The following is a 25,475-nucleotide window of genomic DNA, read 5'->3' on the forward strand; positions in this document are numbered from 1 at the left end:
GAGGTATTATTTAAATACTGTACAGTATTACATTTTAATATTCACTTTTGATTCTTTTTAGGTGTCCAGTAAACAATAAAAACTTTTTGAGCCTCTATATTATACAGGTACAGTACTAACACAATATTAATTACAGTGGAACCTCGTCTTACGAATTGCAAAGATAAGAATTCGTAATTATTCAAATTCTCCGAATTTGAAGTAAGAATTGTGAATACTTATGAATTTTTCAAGATGCGACCCCAATTTCGTCGGAAAGTTTGACTCGACTTACGACCTTTGCCCTGATTTGCGACTTTGTTGATACACGTATGGGTCGACAGAGCGCGTGGTTCCTGGTGACACGGGCAACCCCACTTCAGTTTACCAGATCCCCCGCTTAGTGACGGTTGCGCTTTAATTCTTTGTAAAGAATTTCACTATTTTTGTGCTTTTTTGTTTTTTGAACATAAAAGTAATTATTATACAGTACAGTACTTACCAGAATATGTCACACAATAACTTTTATGCAATCTTAATATAACTATTTCATTGTTACCTGGACGTATGCAACTAAAATTCTCAAGTAAGTGGAAGCAGCTGGTTCACAAACACTCGACACATTACTATCAGTGACTGGCAGCCAGGGGATGGGAGGAAGGGTTTTGGGGAAAGACTGGATGTGAAATTGATGGAAATAAAGCAGGTGATTTGAGGCAATTTGTTCAAAATCAAATTTACATTTTGAAGTCGAGACTGGTTTTAATATTTCTAAGGAGCCAGAATGATATTCATATACAGTATTTGAAACTTGTTGAAAAATTTAGTATCTCTGTTTATTTTTAGTTTGACATATTGGTGAGAATATCACTATCAGAATCCACCAGTCATTGAGAGTTACACAATAAATGAGAATTGCAGGAAAAAACCCAACTTAGTCCTAGGAATAGTCAAATGAACCTTTGACGTCAAAGAAAAGGTGGTTATTCAACGGTATAAATCTCTGGTAGCCCAGATTTATTTATCTATACAGGTATATTTTATTTTATTTTATACACATGGTACAATGGGTTGTGAAAATACATGCATTGGTGATTGTGGTAGATTCTCACAAAGCCACCAACAAGCATAGCATTTTGGACAAGTCGCTAAGTTAACCAAAACTGTAATGATAGGTAACAAAATTTGAATTCACATAACAACCTCAGCATAAATTGATAAAATAAATCACACTGATGAAGTTGCATTTCTATATTGTAATACAGTACTGTATTCTGAGTTTATGGGTAGCACAAGATACTGTAAGAAAACATCACAAGATGGGACACTATGAAGATGAATTAGGTTCTTCATTGTTTTATTTTTGAATGAAGTATAGGGTGAAATTTTTGTTAATACGTACATTAGAGAGCGAGTTCCATATATTGGATCCTTTTATTTGCATGGAGTGTTTGCATAGGTTTAATCTAACTACGAATAACAAAGAGACATCTGGTGTGGTGCTTATGGGTTCTATAACATCTATCAAGGAAGAGTTTCAGATTAGGATTTGCATTTAGGAACAAGGTTTTGTATATGTAAACAGCATAAGAGATGTGTGTATGTTTAGCAAGTTTAAGGATTTAAACAGTGGGGCTGTGTGTTGTCTGAAGACTGAGATTGTTATAGTACCAATAGCTGATTTTTGCTTGTTGATGATGCAAAAATCATCATTACTTACAAATCATCATTACTACAGTCTTAAGGTAGTGTGCAGTGGATGAACCTCACGCATCCATATTAGCATTAGGATCTTATAAGTTAGCTAGGGTTAGATTTTCAAGTAGTATAGCATGAGAAGAGCAGAGTGGGGAATATAATGTCTGATTTTTTATAGCATACCAACAGTTTTAGAGGCTTCTTTGGCTATGTACTGTGAGTATTGAAATTAAGTCTCTTGTCTATGCATGACAAGAGACTTATGCAGGCAAGGAATTATTATAGGCCAAGAAAATTTCTTGACCTATACATATACATGATATATAGGCCAAGAAACTGAACTGTAACGACGAATTCGAATGAAAAGCACATAAGGCTGTGTGTACAGGGAATAGACCAGTCCACCCGCATTCGATTTGTGCAAGGTTACGAAACTTGTAAGCCGTACCCTAGAGTACGAACTCACAAAACCGGTCCTTACTTTCTTATTCACAGTATCAGTTCTGTACATTACTTTAAACCCAGGGTTTGTAGAACCCATATGCGATTATAAATACTTCAAACACAGGAATGACCACGTGGGACGATACAATATTTTTGCATGGATTGGATTTGAGAAACAACCAAAGTGTGAGCATTACATTTATTTAAACACAGGAAAAGGGATTATACACTAACAAGTAAAACTCTCACTCACCAGATTTACGATTACAGTTCCCGTCACTTGGATATAAATGGAGGTCAATAACCTCACATAATGAGGTGGGTACCTCATGAGCACATACACCACACAATCCGTGTGTGTGGAGTCTCAACAGTCTCTCCTACATGGAGTCCAGGGACGCTTCTCTCACGAAAATGCGTGGGAATAACTTTTACACACACAGTCATACTCATTTACTCTTACATACTCTCAAACATAAATGAAACATAGAAATTAACACATAAAACAAACTGGTATTTTAGCTAAGAGAAGCATTTACATTAACAACCACAAAAGCTAAACTCTATATACCAGTCATTACAGTTGTTTTGAAAACTAGGGCCAATAACAAATAATTTCTCAAATACTGTAGCAGATATCCATCATATTACAGTATATTTTTTGTTTTAGTTAGTTAAGAAATATAATTAGGATAATAAAGAGCTATTAAAACACATTTTAGAAATTTCATCTTTATCTGAAACTTTCAGTCATGGGTCACTGAACTATGATGACACAGACGAAGGAAAACCAAGTGAGGTTTACAACACAGTACAGTATTCCTTTATCTGTCCACACTCATGTTGTTTCATTACAGAAAATGTATATAAGAAGATTTCAACACATGTACCTACCTGTTCACACTTCAGCATTTAAATTAATTTACAAAGATACGTGTGCCACAAATCAGTGAACAAAAATCCTGGAAACTCAGTCATTCACTTGTGTGAACAACTCTGGCTGGTGTTTGGTTAATATGGTTCACTTGTTGTGCGGTCCACTTGTGTGATCCAACTTGTCATATGAAGGAATTATTAATTGTAACCTGTGATAGAATGGGAAAGTTTTCCACCACCTTGTGAACTCTGTCCCAACATTGTAAGCCAATCGCACATCCCCCGCTTCCGTGAACCAGAGGTACCCCTCTGTTTACGAATTTAATCCGTTACCAGAGAAGGTTTGTAACTTGTAAATTCGTAAACCAAAGTGAATAATTCCATAAGAAATAATGTACATCGAATTTATCCATTCCACACTTCCCAAAATATTAACTTCAAAGTCAATTTTATACCTAATTCACCCAAATCTTTAGTACTAAAGTATGTACAAGTTATTGCTTACCTTTATTGATGACTCTTGTAGGGATATGGAAGATGGGGGAGGGGGGAGAAGGAGAGGTGTTAGTGTTAGGAAGGGGAGTCCCCTTCCATTATAACATCAGGCAGTGATGATTTCTCTGGGGTACTCTCTCCTATGTTTTGCAGGAGTACCACTAGGACCTGGTTGTGGCTCACTGCTTGCTAGTCTTACTAAGAATCTGTCTAAAGACACTTGTTTTTCCCTACATTTTAACACTTGTCTGTAGTGAGGCATCACATTGTCCTTTAAAATGTCAATGCAACAGCCGGCTATAGCTTTATCTGGGCGAGTTTTTTTCAACAAAACTTTGCAGTTCTTCCCATACTTCACACATTTTCTTAATGAGGAAGGGACATCCTCTACTGCCTCTACTCACAACTATTTTCTTAGGTTGAACCTTACCACTAACTTTCTTGGGACCCATGGCGAGATATATAATTACTTTTATGTTCAAATACCCAAAAATCCAAAAAACACTAAAATTCTTTACAAAGAATTCAGATGCGATTGTCACTAGGTGAGAGGCACTGATAAACTGAGGCATGGTCGCTGTGCCACCACGCGCTAGGTTGCCCATATGCATATCAACAAACTTCTTTACCCGAGGCAAAGTTCATAACCCAATTCAGATTTTGCGAAGAAACTGGGCCTGTAACCCAAAAAGTTTGTAAAGAGGGGCATTCGTAAGCTGAGGTGTCACTGTACGTCGAAACGGGTGAGTAAATCTGGCCTGGAAAGTGAGCGACTTAGCCGGAGATTTGCCGAATCGGGGTACGTCGAATCGAGGTTGTACTGTATATATATATATATAGTGGAACCTTGACTTAAAAGTGCCCATACCTGTACAGTACTTACAAATTTGTTGAGTTACGACCTCAATTTCGTCGGAAAATTCAGTTCGACTTATGACTGTTGATTCACGTATGGGTCGATGGAGTGCGGGATTCCTGGTGACACAGGCGATCCCGCTTCAGTTTACCAAATTGCCCACTTAGTGATGTTCGCACTTGGATTCTCCGTAAAGAATTTCATTGTTTTTCAGCTTTTTTGCTTTCTAAGCATGAAAGTAATTATTATATACCATGCCATTTGTTCCTCAACACTTAAGAAGTGGTGTGCAGTATGGGAAGAAATTCAAAGTTGTGTTGAAATGACTTGCCCAAATCAAGCTTCAGTAGGCCATTGCCTTAACCTTTTCAATGACTGATGCCTCACTACAGACAAATGTTAAAATGTAGGGAAAAACAAGTTTCTATGGAAAGGTTCTTAATGAGAAAAACAAGCAGTGAGCCACAACCAAGTCCTAGTGGTATGTAGGCAAAACGTAGGAGAGAGAGAGTACCCCAGAGAAGTCATCACTGCCTGATTTTATAATGGAAGGGGACTCCCCTTCCAAATAGTAACACCTTCTCCTCACCGTCTTCCATATGCCAAGAAGAGTCATCAATAAAGGTAGGCTATAACTTGTAGATACTTTAATACAAAATGTGTGTGCATTATGTATGAAATGTATTTTGAAGTTAATTTTTTGGGAGTGTAGAACAGATTAATTCAATTTACATTATTTCTTATGGGAAGATTTATTTTGAGTTACGACCCATCTCTGGGAACGGATTAAATTTGTAAATGGAGGAGCCACTATATATACAAGTGTATATGTATATATTTATATTTTGTTTATTTTAGTGTGCAGAATCACTGAAACATTACAAAAATGACCAAACAGTTTTGTCCATTGGCACCTCATGCTGATGAAAAAAATTCCTACTGTGTGTACAATATATTTTATAAAATACTATATTGTTACACATTATAAGTACAAAAAATGTGAAAGACAAGTTGACCTTATATTCTAGCTGCAAAAAATGCAACTCGGATTTTTTAAATAAAGTTATAATACAAAATATATAATTTTTTGATTAATGTATATTGTTAGATTATGGTTACTATAAGTATCTAACATAATAGGCACATAATATCACAATTTAAAAATTACCAAAATCTTGTGTAAATATGACATTGTATTGAAATTCCATTTACTGTATTCATTTGCTCTCATAAGCATATACCGGAATATAAGATTGTGTTGATTTTTTCATTATTTATTAACCAGAGGCAATAACAAATAATAATTTTCACTCTCTATCTTGATTAGGCTCAAGTTAAGGATACTCCATTAATGTATATTGTTTCAAATGTAATTTATATCAATGAAATTATTATTATTATGAACCAGTTGGTGACTATATGCGCATAAAATCAGTACATGAACATTAAGAAGCACATGGCTGCATTAACCCTGGTAACCTGCTGACTAGCCAAAAACTTCAGTGGTAGACCAAAAAACTTACTGCCTATAACACAAGACCAGGAACAGAGGTATGGGCAAATTTAAGTACAGTACTGCAGAATTTCAAATAATCAAACGATTGGTGTCTGGGAAAATCCACTAATATAATCAACTATTTACGTCAACATAATGCCATAAAAAAAATTGGTAATATGAATCTCTGGTCCCCTTAGCTTGGATACATCAAATGTTTTGCTAAGATCCCATAAGAGAAATGTGGTTGCAGGCAAGCATGGACCAATGAACCATGGATGGTCCAGTAATTCAAACGCATGTAGAATGGTGATTTTTAGGTTTTCACATTGAAAATTCAATGAAAGAGTTGACAAGAAAGGCTAAGCTAATAAGAGGTTAAGGTTGTTATCGGGCAAAAGTACTAAACCAGTATGACTATATAGCACATGGACTAGGTGTGTGAAGAGGAGCAGCTGGAATATAAGGATGCATTAAAGAATGGTGACCAACCACTTAAACCATCAACGATCAAACGTTGACCCTGCTAAAGCGAGGCCATTGCTGTTCTGGCCAGTCCAAGTGGTTGGGAAAGCTATGGTAAGCAGGAGGAGCTATACATTGCAGAGAAGGCCAAAGTGATTGACTTAAGAAGCAAGGAGGACACAGGAGACCAGTGTTGCCCTGGAAGATAAGACTGCAGCATCAGTGCTTGACAACTGTATTGAAGATTAAGATAAATACAGTATCTGGAACTACCATTCTCATGTGAGAAAGAAAATAAATAAGGCAGCCTAAAATTTGGCAATTTTAGCAGATAGGGTATGCAATAATATTAGGTTATAAGTTAACATTATGCTATCAGTGCAGGGCCTTAGCATGCTCTGCTTATTCCAAGTTTGAAGTCAGTCTCCTTGAGGTTTGATTTTCAGAGATTCTTTGGCAATGTATACATATCCTATAAACATATACAGTATTCACACTCAGCTGTCTAAATACATTATGAGCTCACATCTAGTGAATGCTATTGGTACAAGTTTTCAGTTACAGTATATTAATAAATGCAAAACAGGTTTACAACATCTACATATTTAGGTTACAATGCAGTAAATTTAGTAAACATCTATATATCCAGTATGTCGAGTCCATCAGCCTGTGGTAATAATCTTAAATATTTATTTTCAATACAACATTGTATGTTATTTTATTTACCATTACTGTATACTATTTGTAGGTGTTATTTAATCCTTTCATTGCTCCAGTCATTATCTGCAATTTCTTCCTGTACACCAATCACCATCGAGATTTCATCCTGTGCTTGGATCACTATATATGATTTCATCCTGTGCTCCTCCAATTGTTGTCTTTGACTTCCTCCTTTGCTCTAATCACTATTTGCAATTTCCTCGAGTTCTCCAATCACTATCTTTGATTTCCTCCTGTGTTCCAATCATCTGTGATTTCTTTTTTGTGCTCCAATTACTATCTGTGATTTCCGCCTGTGTTCCAATTGCTATGTGATTTTCTACTGTGCCCCAATTACTTTCTGTTATTTCCTCCTGTGCTCCCATCGATCTACGCAATTTTTGTTAATTATTATTAGTGATGCGCACCTTGATGTCATACTTATAAATAGCTGCACAGCTTAGAGATTAACACAATTCCTGTCAAGTTACATTATATCAATATGTAATTACCTAAGTGTTCAAAATTTAGTTACTATAAAATATTTATATCCCTAGTAAGTCAAGATCACTACATGGAGTGGGATAGCTGATATCTTGGTCACTATATAAGAGGAGCCATATTGCATATTAAACAAACTTGTCTTAGCTGTTTGTTTCGTGTTGGGCTCTCAACCTCGGGAATGTTATTAAGGCCACCACAATAACTTACCCACCAACCACTAAAAATATTTGAGTCGTGAACATAGTCCAGGACTCAAGTGACTATGTATATATATTCCTGTCTTGGCTGTTCATTATATTAAAAAAAGGACAAAGTTTATATTAGTTATTGATAAAAAACATTATAAAATTTTAATTTTATAACAAACAGTATTTTCTTACATAAATAAACACTGATTATACAGTATTATTATAAAAACTAATATTTTAAAATCTGCAAGTCACAGTTTTCTTTTAATAGAAAGTTTGTTCAAAGATACTCCATTGTAGTCTCTATCCCCTAAATTGAAAATGCTCAAGAATTTAATATTGCTGTTCACCCTTACTTCTATCTGATTTTTGATAAGAACTTTTTCCTTAGGGCTTATCAGGGAGAAAGAAAATTAAAAAAAATTTAGGCTAGAATTATTCCTAATCCAACTCATTCCTGAGTGTTCTCTTGAATTGCAGAGAACCAATTTTAAACTGGAAATTTAGCAGGCATTTTAATAAATATTTGTTCTAAGAGAATAATAATTACTAATAAGTCACAATAATGTGGCTGACAATTAATCCAACCCACACAATTAAAAAAAAAAAATTAGTGATGCTTCAGTGTGTTTAGGTCCCTTATCAAATAGAGACTCAATAAAGGTTCAGAATGAACCAAAATGTTGTCACTTACAATTCTTTCATGTGTGTGGTTTGGGTTAAATATTTGTCTATATTATATCACCTAATAAATATTGAATTCATTATTGCCCATGAATAATGAAATTATTGTTAAATTCTAATTCACGAGATCATACGTAAGGCTTATGATATGTTATTTCTTGTACACAGCCATTGTTTGTTGTTTTAATCATAACTTTTTTTTGTTTTCTTTAGGTTTCTGGTTTTTAAGTTGCCACCAGCCTGCTCAACACATGGAACATTGCAGTACTTCAATGAGAAATATAGTATATCAAATTTACATTATAATGTAAATTGCTTCAAATATATACTTGGCTGGTCAATCCTTTATATTGTATCAATTATTTTTTGTCATGCTTATTATCTCCTTTTAATTTATAATCACATCTCTTAAGTACTTCCTCCTTAACCTTTGCTCTTGCTATAATGTTTCAGCAACTCTCCAAGTTTTTGTTTCTCTATCACCTGAATGTCTTCTTTTTGATGTTCCTGGAGTGTCCGCAGACTTAGTGGCATATAGCAGGCACTTGGTAACTTCAGTACCACCTACTTCCTTCCTCTTTCTCTCCATATCTTCCTTTTCCTCCATACTACTCCTCCTCCTCCTACTACCCCTACCCATCCTCTCGTCATTACTAGAATAAGTTGTGTCAATGGTGCTGGTCAGAAGGACTTAACAGAGGCTCATTTGTCTGTTGCTCAGCTGCCGACCACTAGCAACAATCTTTGCAGCTGGAATGTCACCTCATCTGAAATATATAATAATAAACACATTAATAAAGAAGCAGATATATTAACAAATCTTACCAATATATGAAGTGTGATGACAATTGCACCACCCTTCCTCTCTTGTTTCAGGATAATGGGGAGGGGCTCCAGCTTTTCACCTGACATCGGCTTAAGTGGGCAGCGCTCTGCCACAATTCTTTCGCTTTTTCAACATTCCACAGTTCTTTATGCACGTTCCAACTGTAAATTTCCCACCTTTCTCAGTGGTACATTTTCTCCTACACAGTTATCCCAGCCCCTCCTCCAAATAGACAGTACATTTTAATACTAACATTATGTTGATATTATGTTAATATTCCAATATTATGTTTGTAACTCATCTTCAATGTTCGTACCTTTACCTGAATAAAAAATCTAATCTAATCTAATCTAATCTAAATGTAATAAGTACAGTCCTGACTAGCGGCATAGTACATAAATACACTTAATGGCCAGCAGTCGCGCCAAAATATTGTGAATATTAGAGTTTACCTGAAAAGCTGTATAGAAAATCACGACCTAACCTAACCTTGGGAGTGTAGGAAGACAAGCATGTAAATAGCATTTATTTCTTCTTAATTACAATTAGTACTTAACCTATACCTATATTGATTGATATTACAAATTTTATAAAACTGATAGAACTAAACTAAAGTCTTTCAATAAATTATAAAGTAACTCAGGATATTTTCCCGAGTATAAAATCTCTATTTTCAATAAAACTGAAAAGGAAATTTTTTATATTAAAAACTTGTGTATATAGAATTGAACACAAAAACTTCAACCTAAAATTTTGAGTGTATTAACAGAAAATGAGGAGAATATATGGGGAGGTAAATGTAAGGGCACAATTAAGTGTATTTATGTACTCTGCAGGCTATCAGGAATGTACTTATTACATTTAGTATTAAAACGTACTGTCTATTCGGAGGAAGGGTTGCACTCTTGTCAAGGAGAAGGTTCTTGTGGGACCCCCCATCACACACACCTTTTGTTGGGGGGGGGGGTAGAGACCCCTTCTGGTTCCCCTAAAGCTATCAACTCTGATAGAGTGCCATAATACTTAGGTGCCATCAGTTGCAGAATTTTATTGGCCTACTGGGGATTACGAATCAGAACCATGGGGCCCCTTTCAAAGAGGCGCAGGGAGCAGTGGACACATATGGTAAAATCACCTATCAGTATTAACTTATTCTTATCTTCCACCAACAGGAAAGCACCCAGAAAGTTAGTGAAGCAAAACAGACCACTGCTGGTTATAAGTGAGACCAGCAGCCTCAAGAACCACCAAAAGAACCCTCCCAACACTGTAAACACATGATAAAAAATTTGTGAAACTAGTGCGAGCTCATTTGCCCCACCTTTCCTTATTTGAAGGAAGGAATGAGGCAGCCCAGTGTCAGCAGGCTGCACCATCAGTTCTATTTTTATGGTAGCGAGAGTGAGGTGGCCCTCTGTCACTCTCACTCTGGTATCAGTTTTTTCAGCTAAGTGGTGTTTTGCATTCATGACTATTTCTGTGCACTTTGGTGCAGTATGAGCCAGGAGTTAGGAGCACTTAGAGCTGCATGTGCTCAGGGCTCTGTTCCCTGTGTACTCCTTTAGTGCTGCCCTGCAGTGTTTGAGGATCAGTTCCTTTGGAGGTCCTCCTCACTTGTGGTGGCCTTTGCTGTGGGCGAGTCAATGGACTTTAATCTTCTGTCTTTTCTTAGGCTGGGTGCGATTTTGGCTGGTTGGGTGCACTGTGGTTCACGAGTTGCATTCACCATACCGAGGTCAGCCTTCACAGTGGCACAAGCCTAGCCATGTTGGCTTACCTATCTCTGTACAGTATTTTGTTACAATAAAAGAGAGCCTATATGGTTCTATGGGTCTGGCATAGCATCCCGGTGCCTGGGCTTCCTGTAGGGTCACATTCCCTGCAGGTCCTAGAAATCTCCCCTGCAGGTTCAGTGGTCCTAGTGGTATATCCACCGAACCTACTTTTGCTTCATGAGAATTTGAGGGGTTGCTTGTTATCTGTATATGAATATACAGTACAGTATATTATAAATGAGTATATAGGGAGTGAGTGAGCCCTGCCATTTTCAGCATATATATTGTTTGTTTATTTATTTACTTGGGCTATACATGCCAAGACAATACTGTATTGCAATTCAAAATCCAGCTGGAAAAAATCATCAGAAAAAAGGGGGGATGGGACATTTGACAAGCCATTGACTTGTCCCCACCAACGACACTAGAGAAATGGTAGCCTTTGGGTAAATTCAGGTAAATTCTTACAATGCCATCGCAGTAACACAGATAATGTATCAGGCAGATCCTGAATCTAATACAGGATTTGCAATAAATTTTTAATTAGAAGGTGAAACAGTATATTTTTTTATACAAAATAAATGCCCCAGTATACTGTAATGACAATTTGAATTCACATTGTTACTATACTACTATAAAGTGGTATAAAATAAATTATATTGATATAGTTGTAATTTGTAGATAATAAAATACTGAGCGAGTTAGTAGGGTGAGGTGGGATACTATGGTGATGAAATTAGTTACTTCATTGTTCTACTTTTGAATAAAGTGGTGTGTGGCTCTTACCATGGAAGGTGTTGAACCAGTCAGGCTTGGATTTCCACACTGCTGCCACATAGACAGGGATGCCAGACAGGGTTATTAGAATGCCAATGCCTGCAGAATTTGGAAACCATTATTAAAAATGCAAAAAATTAATCAGGACCAAACAATTTCTTAGTTTAGGCAAGATTGAACATGAACATGATCCATCCTATTACTAGCATAGTATGATGGAGACTTACATATAAATATTATATACAAAAACATATAAAATAATTATATACAAAATATAAAAATGCAAAGCGCTGGTGTCACGTAAATCCCAAGCATAGCAGTGTAACTGCCTCTTCCACTCACCTTCCATGTCATCACACTGGAAGTCTACCTTTATGACAGCCAAGAACAGTCCTACGATGGACTCTCCACCTGTCATGCTCCACCACCCCATACCACCCAGGGCCTGGTACAGCTCGCTAGGCAGGCAGAGTGCCTCTGCAAACTAGCAGTTAGCCATTTCTACCAAGCAGTTTGCCACCTCTAACTAGCAGTTATACAGCCTCTACCCAGTTGTGGTGCAGCTGCTAACTAGCAGTTACCCTCAACCGCTTGTTACTGCTCACGTTGACACAAGATGTAATGTCATCACCAACAGGGGTATAAATAGAGTCCTGCAACCCATGGAAGCTAATCTCTCTCTGGTACTTCTTGGGGCTCATTCACTGCTTCTTTCACCCGCCGTCTGCTACCAGCCTTCGTCGTGTGTCGGATGCTGTGGTGGTATGGTGGATGTCTTCAGCTCACCAGTATAATATTGTATTGTATCCATATTAAGGATTTCATTTGCGTGTTTTGTTTGTTCTGTTATAATAGCCAAGTATTTGCAGGAACTGTTTTCTGTTAGGTTAATTATTATTATAGTAAAGTTTATTATTTGTTCATCTGTTTCTTGTTTCATCCTGCCACTTACACACTGCAAGGCCCAAAGTAGCATTTTTATTTTCTTTATGTGAGTGAGAGCCACACTACACCAGCCCAGTCTTGCTGCACTACTGCATCACATCACACTGGAAAAATCCAGCATTGAATATAACGAAACCCCACTTTCTTGCAGGCTCGGTGGCTCCTTGTTGCTATCTCTGAGATTGCTCCATACTACAAAGTCACATCAGTCGCAGGAGTTTTGTTTGGCCTACTGGGTACCAGAGCCAGAACCTGGTCCCCACAACCCCTCACAGAGGTGCAGAGACTCTGCCATTTCACCAGAAAAGCATCCAGAAAGTCAGCGAAACTTCATAGATTACTGCTTGGTTTACAAGAACTGAAGCCTTTAAACTCCCAAACAACTCCCTAAATGATTCAAACAAAACAAAATAATTTACTCAAAATTAGTTTGAACCCATTAGTTCCAATTGCCACCACCAAGCTGCCCAGAGAGTGGTCCTCCACCAACTTTCCGTTCCATTCTGGAGCAGATAAAAAACCACCCTAATGAACTGACAAACCTGAGAGAAAGACTCAGAGCAACCACGGCTCTACCAGAAAGAGGCATTTTATTACATTCAATGTTGACTTTCTGGGATGCCCCTTGGTGACTCCCAGTAGCTAAATACCCACAGAGAAAGATGAGGGTTTTTTTCCATCTTTCTTTGTGGTTATTTAGATACAAGGTACTAATTTGAAGGAGGGACCATTGGCCAGGCAAACACAACCGAAGGCAACATGGGATCAACAAGTACCAGGACACTGATTAAATATCTGGCAGCCATAACCCTGTTTTACCATCAAAACTCGAGCTCGAATATTCACCCAAGACAAATTTTAAAAGACCTGTATGAAAACACCATATTTGTTAACATTATGAGATTGGGGTTAGAATGGTGGCTAGCTATTGGTAATACTGTGGAAAACCAGAGATATATGAGCCTTAGTACACAGAGTGACAGGATCAACCCACAAAGTGTGCACCAAAGAAGAACTGATGTAGGAACAAACTGCTGCTATTCAAAGATTTTGGTAGGAGTGCTGAATGCTGCCTGTGACTGGAGTTTTATTTGCTGACTTATGTTGAGCAATTAAGGGTTGAAGGTAATTTAGGGTTCTAGATCCCGAGGCAAAGATACCATAACTGAGATATGGATTGATAAGCAAATAATACAAGATTGCCAAGGCAGGCCAGGTACATAGTATCTGATTTTAGAGAAAAAGCCTTCTGTTTAGAACTTTTTTATGTTTTGTAGTTGGCAATGGAAATTCAGCTTGCTATGTGAACACCAAGGAATTCCTCGTCTACTCTGCGGTTAATTTGGGTATTGTTAATTCTAAGATTAATTTGAATGGTAAAATATTTTATCACTGTTAAGGACAAGCTGTTAGCAGTCACAAATGGTCTTTTTTTTTTTTTTTAGTTCAGTATCAATTGTGTCATTTAGAATAAGTGGGTTAGTATGAGAGAAAAGAAAAGTTGTATTATCGGGAACAGAACTGGCTTCAATTGTTGAGTGGCAATTAGAAGGTCACTGATTTAAATGAGAAATTGGAGTAGTCAGTTTTCCAATTACTGTATGTTCTTAATGACAAATGAGGGCAACTGTATCTGTTTACACCATATTTGGTAAGTATAAAATACTCATACACATTGTAAATAGGCACCATACCTGTGCTAATAGGTTCAGTAATCATAGGCACGACGACAAGGTAGATGCAACCAGCTAAGAAGACGAGAGGCAAAACGGTGTGGACACGTATAGGACGATGCAGATTAGGTCTGGTACGTCGCAGCCAAAGTAGAGCTGCCACGGCTGCTCCAATACTCAGCCACAGCACAAATGACAAGCAGTTGATGAGAGAGATGATGTCGGCACCCAGCATTGCCAGAGACAACACACACTGAAATAATATGTAGATTTATCACAAAGCAGGAATGTGTTTATGCCCAAAAGGCTGTACCTAACTAGATAGATGGTGGTCCTCAAGTAAACTCAGGGAAACTCACGTAAACTTTATTCACTATGTAAACTTTACTCAATGTATAATCACCGTATGTGCCTTTCATCACTATCACTTAAAAGCTGTATATTATTTGTTAAATTTCTTTAACAATTCATATGTGATAGCTTCTCATTTAGTATTAAGTATTTTCTCAGTCTAACCTATAAAATAATTTAACCAAATTATTTTAAGTTATGCCGAAAATGCTTTACAAATTAGTGGCTATTATATTTATACAGGACATTCTCTGAAACAACTAAAATAATAATTATTATTATACTGGATATATTTGTAATTGTTTATTTTAAAGTTGATATAAATGAAGGAGAGAAGAGTCCTGAGTCAAAGTACAGTAATAAAACAACACATTTTAAGTTTGTCAGTATATAACAATTTGTTATTCATTCCTAATCATCAGCTTTAACATCAATGCCAAAGATGAAATACAGTACTGTATATTAAAAAATTACACCTGTCCACGACTCTCACAGATCATTACAAATTCTTCGATCAAGACAGAGGTTTATATTAAAATAAATTTACTTTATTATTCATATGGAAAAGTTTATATTTCTGACCAATTCCCGCCTAAAAGCTAAGTCAAAATAGTTACATTACACATAAAACATATTAGTGACAATATATATTACTTTCACAACTTTTTTTTTTTAATATTGAATTTACTCCATCAAATCTATATCATTTTTTTATTTATTCATATATACAGTACAAGAGTTCTTACATTCTTGTACAGCCACTAGCACGCATAGCATTTCGGGCAATACTTTTTGGGCAATATACTGTATATAATTTAACCAAGTTATTCTAAGCTATGCCCGAAGCAGACTTTATTAAATATACTCTACACTATACCTGTGAATACTCCACATTATCATGTTTCAAATGTATGTTATATAAATACAAATTATTATTATTTAGGATGAAAATTCCACACTTGTGTATATGTGAAATTTATGTAAGGAATTTACACCAAAATGTAATGCACTCTCACATTACACTCTGTAATGCACAAAATGAAGCACTCTCCTGAGTGCTTTATCAGGGTCTGAGTGTGTGATTAGAAGGAGACTTACATCTCAACGTCTAATTAAATGTTGATTAGTGCAAAAGACTTGGTGTAAATTCCTTACATAAATTTCACATAGTGTATACACAAGTGTGGGTTTTTATACTATGTTATTAAGTCTGTGAGAAGACATTGCCATTACTAACTATTATTATTACTATTAAATAAGATGGAGGAGAGACTGACCGTGACAAGGAGGGCTGGAACAGGTGTGCAGGAGTGAACATGGATGTAGGAGAGCACTGGAGGCAGGTGGCCCTCCCGCGCACCTGCCAGGAACAGTCGTCCAGAGGTAAAGAGGATGCCATTCAAGCTCCCAAAAGTGGACAGTGCCACAAAGACTGGCATTGTGTATTTCAGTGGTCCAAGTACTTCACTTCCAAAGGCCTGTGTGAAAGTTATAACAGTTAAATTAACTGGTTGTAGAATATAATATATTTGCTAATAACTCATTGTAAGCATGATTCATTTTATAGCTAATATGGGTCTAGCTTTGACAACTTGTCTACCTAAGGAAACTCTGAAGAAAGTTGCAGTAATGACAAGAAAGCCTCCAGGCAGGTTTATCTAAACTATAAAGGAGTACCCATAGAAGAGAAATAAAACATTTCTTCATACCCCTTAAGGACGCTAACATGCACTACATCTGTCATGTGTACCACTACCTAATCGTTCACATGAGAGATGCAGAATTGTGGATTACAAGAAGCAGATTGGGTAGTAGATTACCTGAATGAGGTGAGCCACAATACCTAGTCTGACAGCACCTGAGAGGTGGGTCACACTGCCTAGTCTGACAACACCTGAGAGGCGAGTCACACAGTCCGAGCTGACTCAATACCTAAGAAAGGCGAGTCAAACTGCCCAAGTTTCTCTCAACACCTAAGAGAGAAGTGAGTCACACAGCCCAGGCTGACTCAACACCTCAGAAGTGAGTCACACAGCCCAGGCTGACTCAACACCTCAGAAGTGAGTCACACAGCCCAGGCTGACTCAACACCTCAGAAGTGAGTCACACAGCCCAGGCTGACTCAACACCTCAGAAGTGAGTCACACAGCCCAGGCTGACTCAACACCTCAGAAGTGAGTCACACAGCCCAGGCTGACTCAACACCTGAGAGGTGAGTCACACTTCAAAAAAATTATGATAAAGTAAGAGATCCAGGGGTGGTTCTAAATAGAAACCTGTCACCTGGGGACCACTAAAGAACACTGTGTGAGGAGCCTATGCTAAGCTTTCCAATTTCTGAATTGCTTTTAAGTACAGTACATGGATGGTGAAATACTAAAGAAATTGTTCATGACTTGTGAGACCAAAGTTGGAATATGCAAGCAGTTGTATGGTGCCCATATCTTAAGTAGCACATCAACATCCTGGAAAAGGTGTAAAGACATGCGACTAAATGGCATCTGGAACTGAAGGACAAGAGTTATGAAGAGAGGTTAGTGGCACTGAATATGCTTAAACCAGAAGACAAGAAAAATAGGCAATATGATCACTACGTACAAAATGGTAACGGGAATCGACAAAATTGATAAGGAATTCTTAGACCTGGAACTTCAAGAACAAGAGGTCATAGATTTAAATTAACTAAACAAAGCTACCGAAGAAATATAAGAACATTCACTTTTGCAAACAGAATGGTAGATGGTTGGAACAAGTTAGGTGAGAAGGTGGTGGAGGCCAAAACTGTCAGTAGTTTCAAAGCGTTATACAACAAAGAGTACTGGGAAGACAGGACACCACAAGTGTAGCTCTCATCCTGTAACTACACTTAGGTAATTACATAGCCCAGGCTGACTTAGCCCCTATCAGGCGAGCACCTGAGAGAGACGAGTCAACCTGCCCAGGTTGACTCAATTCCCAATTGGGAATGAGGTATAAGTACTTACAACAGCAACAGCATTGGATGAGAGGATGTGTGAGGGAGGAAGCACTGCCAGGTAGGCCACGTTCACCAGCACATACACTGTCGTCACCAATGGCAATGCCACCCAGATCGCTCGAGGAAGGTTCCTGAAGTAGTAATATCAATAATATAGAATACATAATATAATGCATAAGAATAATGATGACTACAGAAGGTTTAGTGACCTATACGATGCAGAACATATAGTATTTCACCACACAAACTCATTCATATATACTTTACTCATATGTCTAACCCTCGTTTGAAACAGTCCAGCAATCCTAAGGCTATTATAATTTCAACTCATGTCATTAAAGTTCACATATACTGTAACAAAAATATTACCCAGAGGTTTACATTTAATAAGTATATGGCTACCCTGTAGGAAAATATCTTATTTGGTATCATTACATATGGCCTGCATCACTCCTTGAAAAATCCAAATAGGCAAAATTAACCCCATTGATCCGGAGGATTGTTTCCAACTGAATTTTGGAGTGAAGAAATGTCTTAGCATTTATGGTTTTGGCGGGTAGACAGTTCCATGGGGCATAACTATGGGTAACAAGGCATCTTTGGAATTGATCCCTGTGGTATTTGTCCAATAAAAAATCCAGCCACTGTGAGGTCTCTCCTCTCACAATGACTCGGTCTCTTCCTTTGCTTAGATACTCCTTTATTAACTGGAGTACCTTTCCTGACACTCCTGCCTGTTTCTGCATGTTTTGCATAAGTCTCCTGGAGGTACTGTATCAAAGGCTTTCTGACAATCCTCAACAACAATCCTTGGGCATTCCTCCAAGGAGTGCCGGACCAACCGGGCTGTGGTGGGTATGTGGGCCTGCGGGCCGCTCCAAGCAACAGCCTAGTGGACCAAACTCTCACAAGTCAGAGTAGGGAGTAGAAGAACTCCCAGAACCCCATCAACCAGGTATCAACAATACACTCTGCTCACCCTTTATCTTGTCTGATCTCAGTCACCTAAATAGTGAACTCTTACCAAGTTTGTAAGGCAGGGTTTGCCATCTCTGAGTTGAACATAGATGAAAATATTTCAAGTCACATCATCAAATTTGTATATGATGCAAAGATTTATGAGAAGATTTATAATGGGAAGTGAGAATAATATCGAAGCCTTACAAAAAGATCTACATGAACTCCACAAATGGTCAGAAGACTGGCAAATAGTTTTTAAAATAGAAAAATGCAAGACCTTACATGTGGAGCATAACAACCCACGCCACAACTATCAAGTTAACATTACCTTGTAGCAGATTGACGGGGAATTGAACAATTGAGTCAGGATCCACCATTCCCTGAAAGTTGCACAACATGTAGGAGTGGCAATAAAAAAAACCTAACCAAACCCTCGGAATAATCAAGCATACCTTTGACTTAAAGGAAAAGAAGGTAGGGATTTTTTATTTTTATTTATTTATTTATATGTACAAGAGTTCTTACATTCTTGTACAGGCACTAGCATACGTAGCATTTTGGGCAAGTCCTTGATCCTATGTTCCCCGGAATACTACCCGCCAAATCGTTTAACAACCATGTACCCATTTTACTGTTGGGTAGACAGAGGCTACAGTTAAGAATTGACACCCAGTAAATCCTCCTCAACCAAGATACAAAACCAGGACAAAGCGTTCGCGAAACCCCATGGCGAGTGTCTTAACCACTACACCGCTGGGGACTGATTCAACTGTATAAATCTCTGGTGCGCTCTCACCTGGATTATTGTATCCAAGCATGGAGACCACATCTTCAGAAGGGACATAGCTGCTTTGGAGAAAGTTCAACACCGGGCAACAAAAACCATTACTGAACTAAGTCAAATATCATTCCAGGAATAGTTGAGGACCTCAGGACCAACAACACTGCAAACCAGGCATGACAGGTCTCATCTCATTGAAACTTTTAAAATACTGAACAATCTGGAGGATATTGATCAGGACAATGTCTTCAAAAGTCAGATGTAACACAAACAGGTGTTACATCTGAGATGGTCAAGGAGCGACGGTTTCAAACTCGAAAAGCCACAATGTAGGATGGGAAAAAGGAGATGCTTTTGTTACCCACAGAGTTATATACCAATGAAATCACCGACCCGTTGAAGCTGTAAACTGCCTAAACTCTGCTGAACTTTAAAAATCCAGGTGGAAAAAATAATCAATGCAAATGGGTGGACTTTTGAAAAGCTGCCAGCTTCCTGTCGTCGTTAAGGCCACTACAGTGTTAGTGGCCTTGAGGTAGTATACAGTACCCCCAACTCTCAGGCTGAAATAATACCCTCTTTTGGTCTTTAATCATAAGTAAGGTATATTGGTCTGTAGTTTAGTTTCTTCTGGCTGGATAGCTAGAGTGGACCAGACTGGGTAGAGGGCATAGTGGACCAGGCTGGGCAGGGGGCATAGTGGACCAGGCTGGGCAGGGGGCATAGTGGACCAGGCTGGGCAGGAGGGCATAGTGGACCAGGCTGGGCAGGGGGCATAGTGGACCAGGCTGGGCAGGGGGCATAGTGGACCAGGCTGGGCAGGGGGCATAGTGGACCAGGTTGGGCAGGAGGGCATAGTGGACCAGGCTGGGCAAAGGAGCATAGTGGACCAGGCTGGGCAAAGGGGCATAGTGGACCAGGCTGGGCAGGAGGGCATAGTGGACCAGGCTGGGCAGGAGGGCATAGTGGACCAGGCTGGGCAGGAGGGCATAGTGGACCAGGCTGGACAGGGGGCATAGTGGACCAGGCTGGGTGGAGGGACATAGTGGACCAGGCTGGGTGGAGGGACAGAGTGCACCAGGCTGGGTGGAGGGACATAGTGCACCAGGCTGGGTGGAGGGACAGAGTGGACCAGGCTGGGTGGAGGGACATAGTGCACCAGGCTGGGTGGAGGGACAGAGTGGACCAGGCTGGGTGGAGGGACATAGTGCACCAGGCTGGGTGGAGGGACATAGTGCACCAGGCTGGGTGGAGGGACAGAGTGGACCAGGCTGGGTGGAGGGACATAGTGCACCAGGCTGGGTGAAGGGACAGAGTGGACCAGGCTGGGTGGAGGGACAGAGTGGACCAGGCTGGGTGGAGGGACAGAGTGGACCAGGCTGGGTGGAGGGACATAGTGCACTATGTCACCTCCACCACCTCCACCATAGTGCACTATGTCCCTCCACCAGGCTGGGTGGAGGGACATAGTGCACCAGGCTGGGTGGAGGGACAGAGTGGACCTAGTGGAGTGGTGACATAGTGCACTATGTCACCTCCACCACCTCCACCATAGTGCACTATGTCCCTCCACCAGGCTGGGTGGAGGGACATAGTGCACCAGGCTGGGTGGAGGGACATAGTGCACCAGGCTGGGTGGAGGGACATAGTGCACCAGGCTGGGTGGAGGGACAGAGTGGACCAGGCTGGGTGGAGGGACATAGTGCACCAGGCTGGGTGGAGGGACATAGTGCACCAGGCTGGGTGGAGGGACATAGTGCACCAGGCTGGGTGGAGGGACAGAGTGGACCAGGCTGGGTGGAGGGACATAGTGCACCAGGCTGGGTGGAGGGACAGAGTGGACCAGGCTGGGTGGAGGGACATAGTGCACCAGGCTGGGTGGAGGGACATAGTGCACCAGGCTGGGTGGAGGGACATAGTGCACCAGGCTGGGTGGAGGGACATAGTGCACCAGGCTGGGTGGAGGGACAGAGTGCACCAGGCTGGGTGGAGGGACATAGTGCACCAGGCTGGGTGGAGGGACATAGTGCACCAGGCTGGGTGGAGGGACATAGTGCACCAGGCTGGGTGGAGGGACATAGTGCACCAGGCTGGGTGGAGGGACATAGTGCACCAGGCTGGGTGGAGGGACAGAGTGCACCAGGCTGGGTGGAGGGACATAGTGCACCAGGCTGGGTGGAGGGACATAGTGCACCAGGCTGGGTGGAGGGACAGAGTGCACCAGGCTGGGTGGAGGGACATAGTGCACCAGGCTGGGTGGAGGGACATAGTGCACCAGGCTGGGTGGAGGGACATAGTGCACCAGGCTGGGTGGAGGGACATAGTGCACCAGGCTGGGTGGAGGGACATAGTGCACCAGGCTGGGTGGAGGGACAGAGTGCACCAGGCTGGGTGGAGGGACATAGTGCACCAGGCTGGGTGGAGGGACATAGTGCACCAGGCTGTTATAGCTACGAGTCTCCTCTCTCTCTCTCCGTCTCGTCTCTCAAGGAGCTGGACATGACAATGGGGAGTGTTAACCCCTTGTCTGGTGCCCGGGGCTGGGGAGGTGGCCTTGCTGGGGAAGGATGGGTAGGGTGTGAGGGGAAGGATGGGTAGGGAGGGAGGGGACGCAGGGGAGGGTGGCAGGGTAAAGCTGCAGTTGTTAGCGAGACACGCCAACAGATCTTAGCTTCCAGTAGTCCTTTACAATCATCAATATCACACATACACACACACTTGAAGCTTGTGGGACTGACAAACTATGACTTGAGATGCACTAGGATAAATGGATAACAAATTGGTTAACCTCAAGTTGAGTTAGCCGCCAGAGACCATCGCTGGGAACTCTGGGAAGGGAGTGGAGTCGTGCAGGTGATAAAGGAGGACCCGAGATGGTGTTGGTGTAATTAGCTAACAGGCCCAGAGTGTGGGCGGGAATGGCAGCGCCTTGTTGAGTGGTGGTAAACTTTACCAGCACTCTTGTGTGGCCGGGTTTACCACACTCTGGGGCACCAAGGCTCCCTGCCTCCCCTCTACACAACCAGTGACCTTTATAACTGTTGACAGCCAGGTGTATCCTTACTCTGCCTCCTTCCTAATAACTCCCCATCGTTACCCATTGTTGGAGATCTGGTTATGCCTACTATATAACGTCCCCCTACACCAGCTATGGACCTTTCCCAGGATGCATCCAACAACAGTTGACTAACTCCATGGTATCTATATATTCCTAAGAGACCAAAGGCATCAGCTCTCATATTCAAACAAACCAACAATATTCTCAAACATACCTGAAATGGTGAGGTGTGTTTGTCACTGTGAGGAGAGCGTGGTGTTGAGGTGTAATGTGTGGGCGGAGGAGGAGGCAACCCGCTCTCGCACAAGACAGTACATATATGACTTATTGCTTATAGTCACTGGAGGAGGAGGAGGACCGGTAATGTGAGGTACGCACCTGTGGGGGTCCTTGAGTTCCTCGGTGACAAAGTTGAGGTAGTTCCAGCCGCCGTAGGCGAACAGTCCGGAGTAGAGTGCCAGTGCCACGCCTCCCAGGTTGTGCTGGCCTTCTCCCGCTCGCTCCAGCAGCTCTGTCTTTCCTGCAACATAAGAGGTAATGGTGGTATATATTGTCTTCCTGCATTATGTGTCACTTTACCCCACGGCCGCCTGCTGTAGTCGCCTCACCCCGGCCTCCAAAAAATAGGGAGGTAAATGTAACAGCCCCATAAGTGCAATTATGTACTATGTATGACAGTCACGAATTGTACTTATTTACACTTAGTATTAAATCGTACTGTCAAATGTATTGTGAATATTTGAGTTTACCTGAAAAGATGAATAGAAAACCACGACCTAACCTAACCGTCTTAGTGTTTGAAGATAAGCATTTAATTGCTTCTTAATTACAATTACTACTTAACATATAGCTATATTGATATTACAGTTTTAAAATTCTGAGTGTCTTAACAGAAAACAAGGAGATTAAATGGAGAGGTAAATGTAACAGCCCCATAAGTGCAATGTACAACTGTTGCAAGCAGCACAGGTGTTGCTAGCAATACAACTGTTGCAAGAATACAACTGTTGCCAGCAGCCCAGATGTCACTAGCAGTACAACTGTTGCAAGCAGCCCAGGTGTCACTAGCAGTACAACTGTTGCAAGCAGCCCAGGTGTTCACCACCTCATTGTGTCTCATGTGACAAATACTGGTACGTTGGACGAGTAGTCATCACGTGGAATGCTCTCAAATATGTTGTGGAAGCCACCTCCATCCACAATGTTAAGACCAGACTTGACAGTGATTCTGAACGTCAGAACAGTTAAATTCCCTGGAAACACAAACCGTAACTGTCTTTACTTTCAGCTTGTTACAACTTGTAATAAAGTTGCTTAACGTGTTTATGACGTATTAGAACGTTGTTACAACTTGCTATATTGGTTGTTATAACTGGTTAGGTGTTAAAATTTGTTCGACCGTTGTACCAACGTCGTAGGATAGGTAAGGACGAGCACCAGCTGCTGGGATAGGTCAGCACCACCTGCTGGGATAGGTCAGCACCAGCTGCTGGGATAGATCAGCACCAGCTGCTGGGATAGGTCAGCACCAGCTGCTGGGATAGGTCAGCACCAGCTGCTGGGATAGATCAGCACCAGCTGCTGGGATAGGTCAGCACCAGCTGCTGGGATAGGTCAGCACCAGCTGCTGGGATAGGTCAGCACCAGCTGCTGGGATAGGTCAGCACCAGCTGCTGGGATAGGTCAGCACCAGCTGCTGGGATAGGTCAGCACCAGCTGCTGGGATAGGTCAGCACCAGCTGCTGGGATAGGTCAGCACCACCTGCTGGGATAGGTCAGCACCAGCTGCTGGGATAGGTCAGCACCAGCTGCTGGGATAGGTCAGCACCAGCTGCTGGGATAGGTCAGCACCAGCTGCTGGGATAGGTCAGCACCACCTGCTGGGATAGGTCAGCACCAGCTGCTGGGATAGGTCAGCACCAGCTGCTGGGATAGGTCAGCACCAGCTGCTGGGATAGGTCAGCACCACCTGCTGGGATAGGTCAACACCACCTGCTGGGATAGGTCAGCACCACCTGCTGGGATAGGTCAGCACCAGCTGCTGGGATAGGTCAGCACCACCTGCTGGGATAGGTCAGCACCAGCTGCTGGGATAGGTCAGCACCAGCTGCTGGGATAGGTCAGCACCACCTGCTGGGATAGGTCAGCACCAGCTGCTGGGATAGGTCAGCACCACCTGCTGGGATAGGTCAGCACCAGCTGCTGGGATAGGTCAGCACCAGCTGCTGGGATAGGTCAGCACCACCTGCTGGGATAGGTCAGCACCAGCACCAACTGGTGGGAGTCGTGACATATTAGGTGGGAGACGCCAAGACAGGTCCTCAACACTCACACAGTCACGCAGTTAGTAATAATGAGGCTGCTTCTCTCTCTCTCCATCGTCTCTTCCACTTTATTTTCCTCGCTATCCTTGTTACCTCTTCCAATCTCTCTCTCCTATTTTGTGTACACAGGAGGGTACAGGAGCAGACGACTGCTGACTCCTGTTAGCTGGCTGAGAGCTTTCCCTTCCCATAGTTCATGGTAAGCCTTACATATGCGCTACGGCCAAAAATTGCCGTATTAGAAAATAGAAAATCCCTTTCCAAATTAAATGGACCTAAAAGAGCACGTTTTGGGTCCTCTGGCAGGGTAGGGAGAGAGAGCAAGTTCGTCTAAGGTTTCAAAACGTCGTGAAAATTTTTAATTTAAAATGTCCTCTCCTAACCTAACAGAAAAACAAACAACAGTTGATTGAGTGACAGCTAAGAGGCGGGACCCAAAGAGCCAGAGCTCAACCCCCGCAAGCACAACTAGGTTAGTACTAAGCCAGAGGACCCACAACAGAAAACGGGACAGTACGTCACATTCGCGAGCCGCTTCCTTTTCTAGTAAAGAAATTTTTATCCTGTGTAACTCATACGTGCGAAAAGTGACGTTCATTGTAGGACAGGTTTCCAGACCGCCACCATCACCCTTCACCACCACCA

The 25,475-nt window shown here is 41.2% G+C and overlaps 1 protein-coding gene across 1 annotated transcript in view; it reads right to left on the reverse strand.

Annotated features, from left to right (window-relative positions):
- Positions 1 to 2,306: 2,306 nt before the first annotated feature.
- Positions 2,307 to 25,475, reverse strand: part of LOC123765757 (large neutral amino acids transporter small subunit 1) — a 100,074-nt gene continuing 76,905 nt past the window's right edge. The window contains 6 exon segments of the mRNA XM_045754482.2: positions 2,307 to 9,150; positions 11,771 to 11,860; positions 14,401 to 14,632; positions 16,008 to 16,208; positions 17,715 to 17,838; positions 22,885 to 23,026. Of these exon segments, the coding sequence (XP_045610438.2) occupies positions 9,101 to 9,150; positions 11,771 to 11,860; positions 14,401 to 14,632; positions 16,008 to 16,208; positions 17,715 to 17,838; positions 22,885 to 23,026 (839 nt within the window). The 3' untranslated portion in view covers positions 2,307 to 9,100.

Source organism: Procambarus clarkii, chromosome 37, assembly GCF_040958095.1.
Source record: "Procambarus clarkii isolate CNS0578487 chromosome 37, FALCON_Pclarkii_2.0, whole genome shotgun sequence".
Lineage (NCBI taxonomy): Eukaryota > Metazoa > Arthropoda > Malacostraca > Decapoda > Cambaridae > Procambarus > Procambarus clarkii.